General features: G+C 40.4%; 1 protein-coding gene across 8 annotated transcripts in view; it reads right to left on the bottom strand.

Moving 5' to 3' along the window:
• Nucleotides 1–15,296, bottom strand: part of ep400 (E1A binding protein p400) — a 151,469-nt gene continuing 136,173 nt past the window's right edge. For 6 of the 8 annotated variants that reach the window (XM_043715351.2, XM_043715350.2, XM_043715357.2 and 3 more), the window contains 6 exons: nucleotides 11,504–11,699; nucleotides 6,815–6,969; nucleotides 5,313–5,465; nucleotides 4,585–4,662; nucleotides 3,984–4,061; nucleotides 1–1,381 (listed from right to left, as the gene is read on the bottom strand). In XM_043715351.2, coding sequence (XP_043571286.2) covers nucleotides 1,112–1,381; nucleotides 3,984–4,061; nucleotides 4,585–4,662; nucleotides 5,313–5,465; nucleotides 6,815–6,969; nucleotides 11,504–11,699 — 930 coding nt within the window. In that variant the 3' untranslated portion in view covers nucleotides 1–1,111. The remainder of the gene's footprint in view (nucleotides 1,382–3,983; nucleotides 4,062–4,584; nucleotides 4,663–5,312; nucleotides 5,466–6,814; nucleotides 6,970–11,503; nucleotides 11,700–15,296) is intronic. The other 2 variants (XM_043715352.2, XM_043715355.2) reach the window with 2 other exon arrangements.

Here is a 15,296-nt window from a genome sequence, read left to right as displayed (position 1 = left end):
TGCATTTACAAATGTGTTAATTTATTACAATGTGGTAGCAGTGGTTTATGAATACAACTAACAATCTGGTATATTTTGACAGTGTAACAGTAATTTCACACAATGTCATTGGAAATCAACAGTCCTGTCATGTTTGTTGAAAACTTAAAACTCACTCACTCTTTGGTCTCAGTTATCCTGGGCTGTCACTGAAACTCTATCCATCATCCTTTACCAAATTTACCATACATAACAAAAAATACCACGGCTGCTTAAAAAAAATCTACATCTGGCTCAACAAATGAAAGATTAAAGGCAACATGACTGAGTGACCAACAAAAATACTTATATACAATTCTACTCAATCATTTCTTTGTGCCGATCACAATTGGATTTTTAATCATTTTTCAAGGACAGGGTTAAAGATGTTATAACACGATGCTATGCAAAACCATAACAAATACTGTACAACATGTACACTAAAAACTACAGGAAATACCTTTGTAGCATAGATTGCATTTTTAATGTGCATATACATACAGAATAAAAATAAAACATTATCACTTTAAAACAAATCCTGAACCATGGATGCGCAATGAAAAGAATGTAACAAAAATACAAAAACCTTGTATCAAAAATTTGTTAATAAACATTCATGTCTTTCTCTAGATAAGGAATGTCAAATACAACTTATTCTGAAGTTCATTGCTGTTGGCTTCTTTCCAACTTTTACGTAATGAAAAAAACTACAGTTAAGTACTTAACATTCAGCAACTACATTATGGATTTACAAATACTGAACACATGCCTATAACATCCACTTTCTGAATTTAACAAATACAGGGGCACATTAAAAATGTACCGAAAAAAATAGTATGTACAAAGATGACTAAGGTTAAACCTTAGAGTTATTGATCTTTTAAAAAGATTTACAGTTGCATCAACATGTTACATTAACACCAAGATTCAATATTAAATGATGTGAAGTTTATGCATGTCAACTTTTTTCTATACATTGGCTATTACACAGTGGAGTGAAAACAAACTTTACGACAATTTGTTCTGAGCACAGTCCAGCTAATGCTGTAAGCACATTCTTTACGTGGTGGGTTTCTCATTCCATTTAACAAGCTCAGTTTGGTTTTGTTGGGGCTTTCAGTCTCACGGTAGGGGCAGTTCGTGCTTGCACCTTGGCTTGTTGGCCTTGGGCGTCAGGAGTTGCTGCTGGCTGAGCTGGGCTCTGTGGGGTCGGAGGCTGGATCTGAGGAGACGCTGCTGTCACAACTTGCTGCTGAATAAGTTGCTGCTGTACAACCTGAGCAGTAGCAGCTGCAGGAATCACCTGCACTTGCTGGCCTGTAGCTGCCTGCGACAATGTCATTGTCTGTGGCTGCGTCTGGACCTGACAGGGAGGAATAGAAAGAGGCAGATTGCGATCACGTACACATTTCCATTTATTTAGCACATTTCACATTCTTGGAATGCTTCAAAGCACCTTACATCAATGAAGTACCACTACTGTAACGTGGGCGAATACTCACCTAACTCAAGGGCACATTCACATGAACAGCAATGAAATAAATAACCAGATATCCTATTTTGAGTGAAGGGTGTATTTGGCAGAGACACCAGGCAAACTTCCCTATTCTTCAAGTTGTCCACTGCAGTCTCTTCTGTTCAGCCAAGTAGGTACAAGGTGCTAATGCAATCATCATCACATCATGACACATCTCGTAAATGCATACTGGCCATGATACTAAACACAAACAGCTTCTTTCACATTTCAATTACAAGGCAGCACCTCTGACAGTCCAGAACTCTACTGGTACAGTACTGCTCTAAAATGTTAGCATAGAATGGGGCTGAACGTGACCTTCTGACTTATTGGGTCTCCCAATCTCATCTACTTTTTTACTTGAGATACCAAAGGAGGCAAATGGCCATAATACGGAAGCCTGAACATTATTATAGTTTAGATTAAATCAGGAAGCTTACAGGTCAACTAACTGATTGGAACAAATGCAAACTAATTTCAACAGACTTGAAGTAATACTGTACAACAGATTTGTACAGAAAATAGATACAGTATGGACCTGCTGGGTGAAATGACCTGTCTCTGTGATGTAAATACCATGTAAATTCAAGAATTTGCAAATCAGTTTAACATTCTATTCAGACTGATTCACCAAAACTGGAGTACTAAATTACAACTGCTAAATGCACTAATTGGTGCTGTATAACTAGCCCAACTGTTCACTGACTAAGCATAGATCTAAAACATCAACCTTTTCTGTCTACACAGACGCTGCATGACTTCTAAATATTTCAAGCATTTTCAATTTTTAATTCAGATTTCCAACTTCGGCTTTTCCGTTGTTGTTCATCTAGGTTGACAATTTAATCTAGATAGTTTTGAAATGCTAATGTTGATTATTTCATCTGTAGAGTAGCAAATGAACAGACAATCAACTGGTCACAGCTCTCAACCTCCACAGAGAAGCCGGTGGTCAAGATTAAAATTGAAAATTCCAACAATTATTGGTAATCTCCCAATAGACCCAGGATTAGATCCAACGTGGGTACAGCGAACAATTCTGGTCTCAGCATAATAAAAAAGATAGAGACACTGGAGAAGGTGTAAAATAGATTTGCAAGGAAGGTGTTCGAACTGAGATGCTATATATTTCAGGAATGGTTGAACAGGCTGGGCTGCTTGCTCTAGGTAAGAGAAGGTTAAGAGTTACCTGATAAAAGGTCTTTAAAATCATGACAGGGTTGGAAAGAAGAGAACTCCACTTGAGGATATCCAAAAGTGTAAAACTAAAATAGTTACCAATGAATCAAGCAAGGAATTTTAGAGAAATATCTTTATCCAGAGAAGCAGCAGTTCAGATGAATATATATTTAAAGGGGAAAGTGAGATAAGGGAGGAAGAAATAGGAATTGCTGTTAGGATGAGATGAAGAGGAGATAGAGGAGGCTTGCGTGGAGCATAAATGCTGGGCTGTATTGCCTGTTCTTGTACCATAGATTCCTGTAATTCTACATAAATCTGAAATTCAGTCTATCCTAAGCAATGTTGTTCACTAACCTCCCACTGGGGTAGCAAACCAGAGTGAGGGGACATAGGTTACTACTTTTAGTCCTATACAGCTGGTTAGATCTAGAAGTGGACAAAGCAAAAACCAGGCAAATCCTAGCAGGAATAAAGTGACTAATTGAGGGCAGCATACTTTTCAAAAGACTTAAGCTGTTAGGACCAGTTGCAGAAGAGGTTTACTATAATAGTATCAGGGTGAGAGACTTCACGTACACGGGAGGAATGTCTTGGGTTGCTTTCTTTAAAACAGATAAAATTAAGAGGACCGCTAAGAAGTTTTCAAAATCATAAAGGATTTCATTCAAGTAAACAAAGAGAAACTGTTTCCAGTAGCAGAAAGATCAGCAACCACTGGACACAGATGTAAGATAATTGGCAAAGGAACTATAAGGAAATATGAGGAATTCCTTTTGCAGCAAGTGGCTTTCATCTGGAATGCACCGTTTGGAAGTTGTGAAAGTAAATTCGACAATAACTTTCAAAAAGCAATTTACAAATGATTGAAAACGAAATTTAAAAGAACCCGAAGGAGGGACCGATTGGATAGCCCTTTCAAAAATCCAGTATAGACACGATGGGCTGAAGGACCTTCTTCCTCACTGAGAGATTCTATAATCTAGGATCAGACATGGATGTTTCTCCTGGTCTTGGGATTTCCTTCATCAACTCATCTCAAAACAGAGATTGCAAGTTACAGGTACCAGAAGAGTGGAAAGAGAGGCACATAGAAGATTAGCAGAACCATTAAGTGCAAAGCGTAGAGGTAAAAGGAAAATAATGGAGGTAACAAAAGTTAGATTTCTTCTTTTACATCATGGAAAGTAGCAGCTGGCAGAACATGTGCAAAGTCCGATAGCTTCATCTGTGCAGAGAATGTAGACAGGTATGAGGAGGTGAAGAGTACCTGCTGGGCTGTCGATACCATCTGCTGGATACTCCCCACGGTTGCTTGCTGTTGAACCATTTGTGGAAGTTTTGCAACCTATTGAACAACAGCAGTTTATTTTAATTTTTTCATCCTTCAAGGTTTCCAAGCATGCAAGATTTCAGGCATGTTAAAGCATCATTTCTTCTGCATTCTTGGAGTTAATAGAGGAGTATAAAATTGTAAAAAGAAAATAGGGCAATGTTAACAAATTATATTTGTGATTCTGAGGGGCCAGTGACAAAGAGCAAATGGTAGTGCTGGGACAGAATATAGCTTTGTTACGTAAAATAAGAGCATAACCTGGCTCTGGAAAGAAGCAGTGCGAGAAATATACCATGAGTCTTGAACAGCAAAGAACAAAACCACTTTGTACCAATGTGATATAATGGTAAAGAGTTCTGTGGCATTAAATGGCATCAACTTCATCAGGTTTGATGCACGCTTGCATATGTGAAGAACAGGGAGAAGTACAAATTCTCGTTATAAGACACAGCCACTCTTCCAGTCACCTGCCGACTGAAGGGACTGGCTAAAGTTCCCAAACTTTAGAGTAAATGAATAATGATTTTCAACTTACTAATCTATTAAAGCCACTTTGTTTATTAAACAACCGTGCGACGAACACACTCGAGGTATCAGCTGAGGATGAAGAATCCTGTTAAGATAATATTCATGTTTTCACCAAAAAGGATCAGCTTCAGGGCAGTAAATTACGACTATTGGCCTCCATTCATAATACAAGAATAAGTAGCTCATGTCTATTGATTTAGTTTTGTAATACAGCGGAAAGTCATAACAAAATAAAATTAGCAGCAAGATGCTGAGTTATTAACTGAAACATCAGACACAGGTTACATACATTTTCAATTCAGTTACTTACTTGTTGGTTATGAACCAAACGTATCTTGTAAAGATGGAAGAACAACAGAGATATAACCCTCCCCAGCACAGCACTGCCAGCAAAATGGATGTCTCTTCCAATCTCTAGGGTCCTTAGGATGAGCCTTTACCTTGGACTGTAGCAGTTTGAATGATTTGCTCGGCCACTTCAGTTAGTTGGTGCAACACTGGAGATGTATATAGGCTCAGATTGGAGAAGGATGGCAAATCGCCTTACCTGAAGGAGACTAGTGAACCTGTTGGACTTATTTTTATTTTACAACAATCCAGCAGCTTCATTGTCATTTTGACTCAACATCCTGAATTTAAATTCTCAAACTGCTTCCTTGGGATTTGAACTTGTACCTTCTAGATTATGGTTTAGTAGCATAACCTGTGTTACACTGCAAAGCTTGCATTATTTACCTGAATCTGTGCCTGCATCTGTTGCGTTCCTGTAGGCTTTTGAGTCTGAGCACTCAAGAACTGTGGCTTCATTCCTGATTGGAGCTGGGCGGTGGTATAAGTGACTTTCTGTTGCTGTTGCTGTTGTGATTGAACAGTGACCTGCTGAGTTATCTGAAATGGAATGCAAATTGCAAATTAGCATAGCGCTGCTTTTACCCAACTTGTGCACCCTAAATACACTGGTGCAGAATAAGGCTGCTTTGGCTTTTAAAATGTCAATGCTAAAGGTGACATAGGTCTAGGCTTTCTGAAATTCAGCTCCCACCCATCACCCAAAAATGATACAGGAAACTCGTAATGATCACCTCACCACCCCCGCACCCCCCCCACTCCCACCCCCACCTCCCACTCAAATTTTCTCATCTCCACCCACAGCTGTGCAAAGCAAAATAAAAACAGAAAACATAGCAAACTTCGGTCAGGCAGCATTTGTGAAGTGAGAGAAACAAAAGGAACCTGAAACAGAATCAATCTGAAATCTTAACCGTGTTTCTCTCTCCACAGATTCTGACAGACCTGCTGAGTATTTTGCGTTTTCTTTTCAGATTCCAACAACTGTAGTAGTTTTGCTGATGTTTTAACGTAAGCCAAATGTTTCTTATCTTCACTGATTTTAGTTCCCTCTTCATCAAAAGGCACTAATCCCATGAGTGGCTGGACATCACACCCCTCCCCGCTCCAACAGCTTTAAGTGCATTACCATATACGTTGACCTTGAAAGCAAGATACAACATGCTAGGCTGGAACACCATGTCTGCGTGCTGGCCCAGGTGTACCGAGCATCTTCTCAGGAACTGGCAAGTAGTCACCAGGGGCTGGAGCCCTGGATGACCCTTTCCTTCCCGGTTTATATCAGCTATCTCTCAGCAAAGACCGGGGCTAAAACCTGGTAGCCAATTCAAAGGTACACATTGTCAGCTAGAAGCCAACAGCATCCCGCTGCTGTCTGAGTATGTCATAGCCACCAGACATCACTTCCAGGTTTTATTAAGCCTCCATCATTCACCCATTCAATTTTCCTCCTTTATTTTCTGTTTTCACTCTCAATTTGGCCTTCACTTGTTACCAGGGTAAAAGTGTCAGGTCTTGGTTTCCACTGTCTATATTTGATTTTTTTCCTCTCTTTTTATAACTGTACTTAGCAACAGGTTTGATTTCTGAACTTGCTCCTACTCTTGATTTAACCCGCTCATTTGTTTCTGTCCATCAAGCTGATTCTGTCCATTCTCTGCCAACCACATTTCAAAAGTTGCAAGTCTCCTCTCATCTCAGACATATATACCAAAAAAAAATTCAAAGCCATAAATTGTTGATGGTGAGGATTCAGTGAATTATTTACCAGGCAGGATTTGGGAGAAGCAAGAATAAATTACATAATCAATAGCCAGAGAGTTTTTATCCTTCCTCTCCCCATCAACCCTCAACAATATACTGAAGGTATTAAAGGGTAGGACGTGTACCTTCTGTTGTGCAGTGATTGCTGCAGCCTGCACAGCTGCTTGACCCTGTGTCACCTGGGCCTGACCTGCTTTCTGCTGTTTGAGTTTCAGAAGCTGCTGTACTTGCATTTGTGAGAAGTGCTGTGGTATGGCAGTCTTCACAACCGTTTGCCCTCCTGCAGAGTCAAGATCATGGTTAGGATCAGGGAACATTTACAAATCTAAAACAACACTATAACAAGGCATTATTTCACATAGCAATTGAATACAATTGAAGTTTATTCATTTTCATCAATATCTTTGTGTCACTTTTTAAAAGGGTAAGACGCACATTACATGTGCAAATCTAAAAATTAGTGCTCAGCTCACGTAACAAATTAGGAGGGTTAAGAATTTGGAGATACTTGCAAATGAGGAGGGATATCAGATGTCTGGGTATAGGGCTAGAGAAAGAGATGCACATGTTGGGGGAATTGGGGTTCCTAGGTTTCTTTAAATTGGAGTCACAGGTAGATAGGATTGGGCAGCACGGTGGCACAGTGGTTAGCACTGCTGCCTCACAGCGCCAGAGACCCAGGTTCAATTCCCGCCTCAGGCGACTGACTGTGTGGAGTTTGCACATTCTCCCCGTGTCTGTGTGGGTTTCCTCCGGGTGCTCCGGTTTCCTCCCACAGTCCAAAAATGTGCAGGTCAGGTGAATTGGTCGTGCTAAATTGCCCGTAGTGTTAGGGTGAAGGGGTAAATGTAGGGGAATGGGTCTGGGTGGGTTACGCTTCGGCGGGTCGGTGTGGACTTGTTGGGCCGAAGGGTCTTTTCCATTTTTTGGTGTGTGTGTGTAGATCCAGAACTAGAGGGCATAAGTTTAGGGTGAGAGGGGAAAAATTTAAAATGGACCTAAAAGGCAACGTTTCAAACAGAAGGTGGTGGTGCATGTATGGAATGAGCTGCCAGAGGAAGTGGCAGAGGCTGGTACAATTCCAACATTTAAAAGGCATCTGGATGAGTAAATGAGTATGAAGCATTTAGAGGGATATGGGCCAAGTGCTGGAAAATGGGACTAGATTTAGGTTCAGATATTAGGTCAGCATGGACAAGTTGCACCAAAGGGTCTGTTTCCATGCTATACATTTCTGTGACTCTATGACTACAATCACCCTTCATTAATGCAGGATTAAGCAAGTAGCGTCATTACAGGGTGAGGAAAGAAAATGAGGAGCGAGTGTTTGAAAACATGAATTGAGGTTTGAGTTCCAGAAGAGCATCGTGGATTTTGGGGAAGGGGGGGCGGGGGGGTAAAAGGGATATGATGGTTGCGTTGCAGTGGCAGGGATCACTGCAACTGCAAAGGGCTCAATATGACCATTGAAGTGCAACAGATTCCAAGTTTGGCAGCAAAAGAGAGGGAAGACAGAAGTGTATTACTTGGAAAGTTGGAGCTGGGCATTACTGAAAGGGCATTAAAAGAAAGCATTGCAGGAGCAGAATACTCCCACAATCAGATACATTGTATGCTGCTATGGGGCTTGTAACCAAATCTCGTAGACTCAAAATTGTCTCCTTAAGAAAAATTTTGATAATTTACACTTCATGTGTTCGTGCTGAATGATTCCCTTTAGAGAACACATGAGCCTCTCATGAAATAGGAGGTTAAAACTACATTGCTTCCCCTGCAAGCATCTCTCAGATTTGGGGAATGTGCACTTCGGTACTGGACATATCTCTCCATAGTCAACAAACCCTTTTAAATCCCATGTAAGCAAAATCGTTTACTCATTCCCAATTTGTGGTGTTGGTATAAAATCATCAAGTGCATTAACAAGGGGCTATTCAGCTCATCAAGACTGGGCCAGCTGTCAGGTAGAGCTATCATAAGAACTAGGAGCAGGAATAGGCAGTCTGGCCCCTCGAGCTTGTTCAGCCACTCAATAAGATCATGGCTAATCTTTTCGTGGACTCAGCTCCACTTACCCGCATTTTCATCATATACCTAAATTTCTTTATTTTCAAAAAAGTATCTACCTTTGCTTTAAAAGCAATTACTGAAGTAGCGTCAATTACTTCCCTCGGCAAGGAATTCCACTGATTAACAACCCTCTGGGTGAAGAAGTTCCTTCTCAGTTCAGTTCTAAACCTGCTTCCTCTAAACCTTGAGGCCACGTCCTCTAGTCTTAGTTTCACCCACCAGTGGAAACATCCTATCTATTTCTATTTTATCGATTCCCCCCTCACTCTTCTAAATTCCAATGAATATAATCCCAATGTACTCAGCCTCTCCTCAGAAACCAACCCCCTCAACTCCAGAATCAACCTAATTAACCACCTCTGCACCCCATCGTGGGTAAGATCCTGGAATCAATTCTGAAGGATGAGATTTCTGAATACTCAAGTGTATGGTAAAATAGGGCAAAGTCGGCAGGGTTTCATCATGAGGAGGTCATGCTGAAAGAATCAGCTAGAATTCTTTGAGTTGCTAAACAAAGAGACCTTGGAGTGCAGGTTCATAGCTCATTGAAAGTGGAGTCGTAGGTAGATAGGATAGTGAAGGCAACGTATAGTATGCTTTCCTTTATCGGTCAGAGTATTGAGTACAGAAGTTGGGAGGTCATGTTGCGGCTGTACAGGACATTAGTTAGGCCACTGTTGGAATATTGCGTGCAATTCTGGTCTCCTTCCTATCAGAAAGATGTTGTGAAACTGGAAAGGGTTCAGAAAAGATTTACAAGGATGTTGCCAGGGTTGGAGGATTTGAGCTATAGGGAGAAGCTGAACAGGCTGGGGCTGTTGTCCCTCGAGCGTCGGAAGCTGAGGGGTGACCTTATAGAGGTTTACAAAATTATGAGGGGCATGAATAGGATAAATAGACAAAGTCTTTTCCCTGGGGTTGGGGAGTCCAGAACTAGAGGACATAGGTTTAGGGTGAGAGGGGAAAGATATACAAGAGACCTAAGGGGCAACGTTTTCACACAGAGGGTGGTAAGTGTATGGAATGAGCTGCCAGAGGAAGTGGTGGAGGCTGGTACAACTGCAACATTTAAGAGGCATTTGGATAGGTATATGAAAAGGAATGGTTTGGAGGGATATGGGCCGGGTGCTGGCGGGTGGGACTAGATTGGGTTGGGATATCTGGTCGGCATGGACGGATTGGACCGAAGGATCTGTTTCCATGCTGTACATCTCTATGATACTAAGCAATAAGCAAGTTAGACCAAGGAGAACCAATGGATGTTATCTTCCTGGACTTCAAGAAGGCCTTTGAAAAGGTGCCGCACAAGAGACTACTGAGTAAGATAAGGGCCGATGGTGTTAGAGGCAGTATGGATTGAAGCTTGGCTGTCAGGCAGAAAGCAGAGAATGGGGATAAAAGGTTACTTCTCAGGTTGTCAGCTGGTGACAAGTGGTCTTCTGCAAGGCTCAGTGTTGGGACCACAACTTTTCACTTTATACACTACTGCCATTCCTTCACAGTCGTTGGGTCAAAATTCTGGAATTCCCTCCCTACCAGCATTGTGGGTCAACCCACAGCAAGTGGGCTGCAGCAATTCAAGAAGGCAGCTCATCACCACCATCACAAGGGCAAATCGGGATGGGCTATCAATGCTGGCCAAGTCCCGCAAATGAATAAAAAAAATTAACGATCTAAACAAAGAAACTGAGGGCACTTTAGCTATGTTTACAGACAATATGAAGGTAGGTAGAGGGACAGGTAGCATTAAGGTGGCGGGGAGCCTGCAGAAGGATTTGGACAGGTTAGCAGAGTGGGCAAAGAAGTGGCAGATGGGGTACAAGTGGGGAAAGCGTGAGGTCATGAACCTTGGTACGAAGAATAGAGGCATGGACTCTAAATGGGGAGAAAGTTCATAAGTCTGAAGTGCAAAGAGATTTGGGAGTTCTAGTCAAGGCTTCTCTCAAGGTAAACTTGCAGATTGAGTCAGTAGTTAGGAAGGCAAATGCAATGATGGCATTTATTTTGAGAGGACTTGAATATAAAAGCAGAGATGTACTTCTCAGGCTCTAGTCAGGCCAATGTCAGAGTATTGTGTGCAGTTTTGGGCCCCATGTCTCAGGAAGGATGTACCGGCTCTGGTGAGTGTTCAGAGGAGGTTCACGAGAATAGTCCCAGGAATGAAAAGCTTAACATATGAGGAACATGTGAGGACTTGGGTCTATACTCTATGGAGTTTAGAAGGATGAGAGGGAATCTGATTGAAATACACAGAATACCAAATTGTCTAGACAGAGTAGATGTTGGGAAGATGTTTCCATTGGTAGGAGAGACCAGGACCCGAGGACATAGTCTTAGAATAAAGGGAAGACCTTTTATAACAGAGATAAGGAGAAACATCTTCAGCTAGACAGTGGTGAATCTATAGAATTCATTACCACAGAAGGGAGGCTGTGGAGGCCAGGTCATTGAGTATATTTAAGACGGAGATAGTTAGAGTTGTTGAGTATCAAGGGTTACAGGGAGAAAGCTGAAAAATGGGGTTGAGAAACTTATCAGCCATGATTGAATGGCGGAGCAGACTCATTGGGCTGAATGGCTTAATTTCTACTCCTATGTCTTATGCTCTAACATATAGGTATGTTCACCAAACCCTCTTTTAATGAAAGGAACTTATCTCAGTTCTACAGTTCTGTCACTCAAACAACTGAATTCTATTATCTTTCAAACAAGTTGACAATTCACAAGAATTTGCTTTTTTCAATTACCTGCTGATCCTTTCTGAGGCTGACTGATAGCCACACTAATTCCAGCAACAGTAACAGGAAGCGTTGTTACACCAGAGGAGACTACTGCAGTAGGGACAGACACAACTGGTGGCTTTGTGAGCGTAACCTGGGCAGTCTGAACTGGCTGTGTCTGAATCTGTCCCTGAGCTTGTAGCTGTGATGTCGAAACTCTGGCCTGAAGAAAACAAAATAAAAATCATATGTTTTGGAAAATTCTCAAAAAAAGAAGCCTCATAGTTTTCAATGACACAGACGGTCAAGAGACAAGAAAATATTACATGAAACACAAGGTGTAGAATTCCAGTACAGCTACGATGTAACATGAACCCTGCAAACTCATATAAAACAAATTTGTCAGTGGTAGCATTTAAGGATTTTAAGCTTACATGTGATGCTGAAATGAACACAAGTGTAAAAAATACAGTAATATTTATCTGTTAAATCTTGGATAAATAGTCAACCCTTTATAAACATGAAATGTCAATTGATTTCTCTTTGCTTCCATTTATGCTTTACTATAAACTTTTATCACTAAAAAAAAAGTTTTTTTAAAAAAGTTCTTCCTACCTGAAAAACTGTGCACTGATCTGAGGCTTAATTTACTGGCTTAAACAGGAAACTATGACTGGCATTGTACAGAACATTAAAGGAAAAGAGAATGCTATTTAAATACATTGAAGTTAAGTGAAGTTTAACAAATACCGTATATACTCCAGTAATAGCTGAATTTTTTAGACTACTTTTAATGTTAAATTTATGGGGTCGACTACTTTTGAGGGGCTGAAACTCATAACCCTCAAAATTCACACCATATCATTAGCAGAAGCCCAATTGATCTGTAAATGAAAAAAAAACCACAACCAATTATGGTAGTTACTGGATAAAGACAACAGAAACAAAAATGAATTACAGGTAGCAGGCTTTTATTTATACATACAAATACTGAAATAGAAATATAATAAGGCTTTAAATGACAATTACTAGAACATGTTACATCTTAAATTAAACATGTTAAACATTTAAAGCTGTATCATATAGAAATATAATACAGCTTTAAATGACAATTACTGGTACGTTACATCTTAAATTAAACATGTCAAACGTTCAAAAGTGCAAAATCACACTGTTCAACATCTTCAGCACATAAAGCTTCATAATCATCAGGATGAACGATATCACTGTATGGATCCTCCTTATCCTCGCTACCTGTAGTTAGAGGTAGCACATCATCCGCTTCTTCTTCATCTGTCATCCTATTGATAATTGCCTCTGTACTGTCCAATGCATTCAATATTCCACATTCCTTGAATGATTTGAAAATAGTATCAACTCTTATTTCTTTCCATGAAACAATGATCCATTCACAGATCAGGGGCAGTGATGGAGCTTGTACAATGTCTCCTTTCATATATGTTTTTTCCCCATCACACATCCAGTTATTCCACTTCATTCTCATCATGTCCTTAAATGGCTGATCAATACCAACATCTGTTGGTTGCAAAACACTCAAGTCTGCTGGGAATTACAGCTATGTCAGTGTTATATGATCAGATGTTATCAACAACATTCTGCACTAGATGTGATCTAAACTGATCCCAGACCAGCAAGCTCTTTTCCTTGTGTAGTCCACCAATTCCAAACTTCCTTCATCCATTTTCTTCATCCACCTAGCCTTCTGGATGCATATGGATGACAATTTCTTTTTGAAATTTTTCCTTCTCTTAAAAACAGCCATGGGTTTTAACTTAGCGCCATCAGCCATACAAAAAAGAACTAAAGTAAACCTACTTTTCTCATGGCCAATGGTTCTCACCAGTACTGTGTTTTTGTCCTCTTTTTGGTTCACAGTTTGATTCTCTGGCATGTTGAGGCTAATAGGGGTTTTGCCCATGTTTCCAATGGATGCGAACTTGTAAGCTTCCTCCTGCTGATTTCTGTTGACAAACTGGTGAAACTGTAATATCTTATCTTCTAGTCCAGCAGGCAGCTTTTGTGCAGTCTGAGTTCTCTGCTGAAGTGCTAAGCCATGCCTTTTCATGAACCTCGTGCACCATTCAACACTCGCCATAAAATCCAAAATTCCATTCTTCTTTGATTTGCGTCTTGCATGGATTCAGATGGCTTCACGACTAACACATATTCCATTTTGACGATTTTCAAGTATCCACTCAGCAACACCTTTCTCCAATTGTGGCCACTTGCTAGGTTTACCTCTGTTGGCACACTTTCATTTTGGCATAGTCTGAAATTGAGTTGATATCTTTCTCCAGTCTCTCACAAGTTTCTCTGATACACAAAATTCTCTTGCTACGACACAGTTATTTGTTTCCTCTGCAACTTCAGTAACTTGCAAGTTTAATCACTGCTGTACATTTGTTGTTTTTTCTGGAGGGCATTTTTACAAAAATGAAGAAGAAATTTCAAAACCTCAATTAGGTATATAACTATATTCCACAAAGTTGGTTGTCACCGGAGTCTTTCGCACCAAATTGGTGTGAAATTGTACATCAAATCACATAACAGCACAAAAGAAAGGAATTTCCTCATCATATTATCTCCACTCTTAAATGTTGTTCTGTAACCTGTGAAGATCTAGGGTCGACTTTTACACAAGATACATAGAAAATTCCAGGATTCTTTGGCCAAAAATAGGTCAACTTTTACATGGGATCGACTATTACTCAAGTATATACAGTAAGAGAGACTGATGCCTAGAAGTGTACTGACACAAAACTCAAATTTATAAATAAATAAGTAGACTTAATATTGTGAATTATGTAATTTTTGTCACAGGTTCAGTAGGATGAGCCCCAGTATGGGGGGATTGTCATATGAGCAAAGGTCAAATAAATTGGGACTCCAATCTCTGAAGTTTAGAAGATGTGGAGGAGCCCATGTTGGACTGGGGTGGACAAAGTTAAAAATCACACAACACTAGGTTATCGTCCAACAGGTTTATTTAGAAGCACTAGCTTTTGGAGTGCTGCTCCTTCATCAGGTAGCTGTGACACAGAAGAATGTGAGGTGGTCTCACTGAAACATACCAGATTCTTAGCGAGCTTGACAGGGTAAATGCTGAGAGGATGTTTCCCATCATGGATCAAAGAGCATAGACTCAGTATAGAGGGGTGCCAATTTAAGACTGAGGAGGAATTTCTTCGCTATGAAAGGGGAGTGCCTTTGGAACTCCTTCTCACACATAGCTGTTGGAGCAAGTCCTTGTGTATACCGAAGGTCAAAATTAGGGGAATCAAGAATCATGGAGAAAAAGTGGTAAAGTGGATATGTGGATTTGTCAGAGCAAATTACTGCAGATGCTGGAAGCTGTACTGAAAACAAGTGCTAGAGATCATAGCAGGTCAGGCAGTACCTAGGGAGAGAAAGCAAGCTAACATTTAGAGCTGACATGAAAACTCGAATTAAAGATTCTGGGATTTTGGAATGCATAGATTTTGGAAATAGAAAAGAAAGTTGGATAGCTACAATGAATCTTTCCTAATAAAATTTCTAATTGTTTACGTCAAAACCTTAGTGGCAGGGAAGGGATAATTAAAGTTTCACAACAGAAGGTCTGAAGGTGAAGCAGCAGGTTTACTCTATCTGATCCCCACCCCGCGACAAATGCACGTGTTTCCATTTTAGCTGTGAAGGGGTTAGGAACACCCAAGTACTCTACATTAGTAATATCGAGGCCCTTACTTACAGGAAAAATCCTTCAACTGTGAAGAAACAAAATTCTAGGTAAGAGAACATTTGCTGACTTTCCACTTTT

This window comes from Chiloscyllium plagiosum, unplaced genomic scaffold (assembly GCF_037043375.1).
Source record: "Chiloscyllium plagiosum isolate Xiang-an unplaced genomic scaffold, Cpla_swu_hap1 HiC_scaffold_24, whole genome shotgun sequence".
Lineage (NCBI taxonomy): Eukaryota > Metazoa > Chordata > Chondrichthyes > Orectolobiformes > Hemiscylliidae > Chiloscyllium > Chiloscyllium plagiosum.
This window is presented reverse-complemented; position numbering and strand designations above follow the sequence as displayed.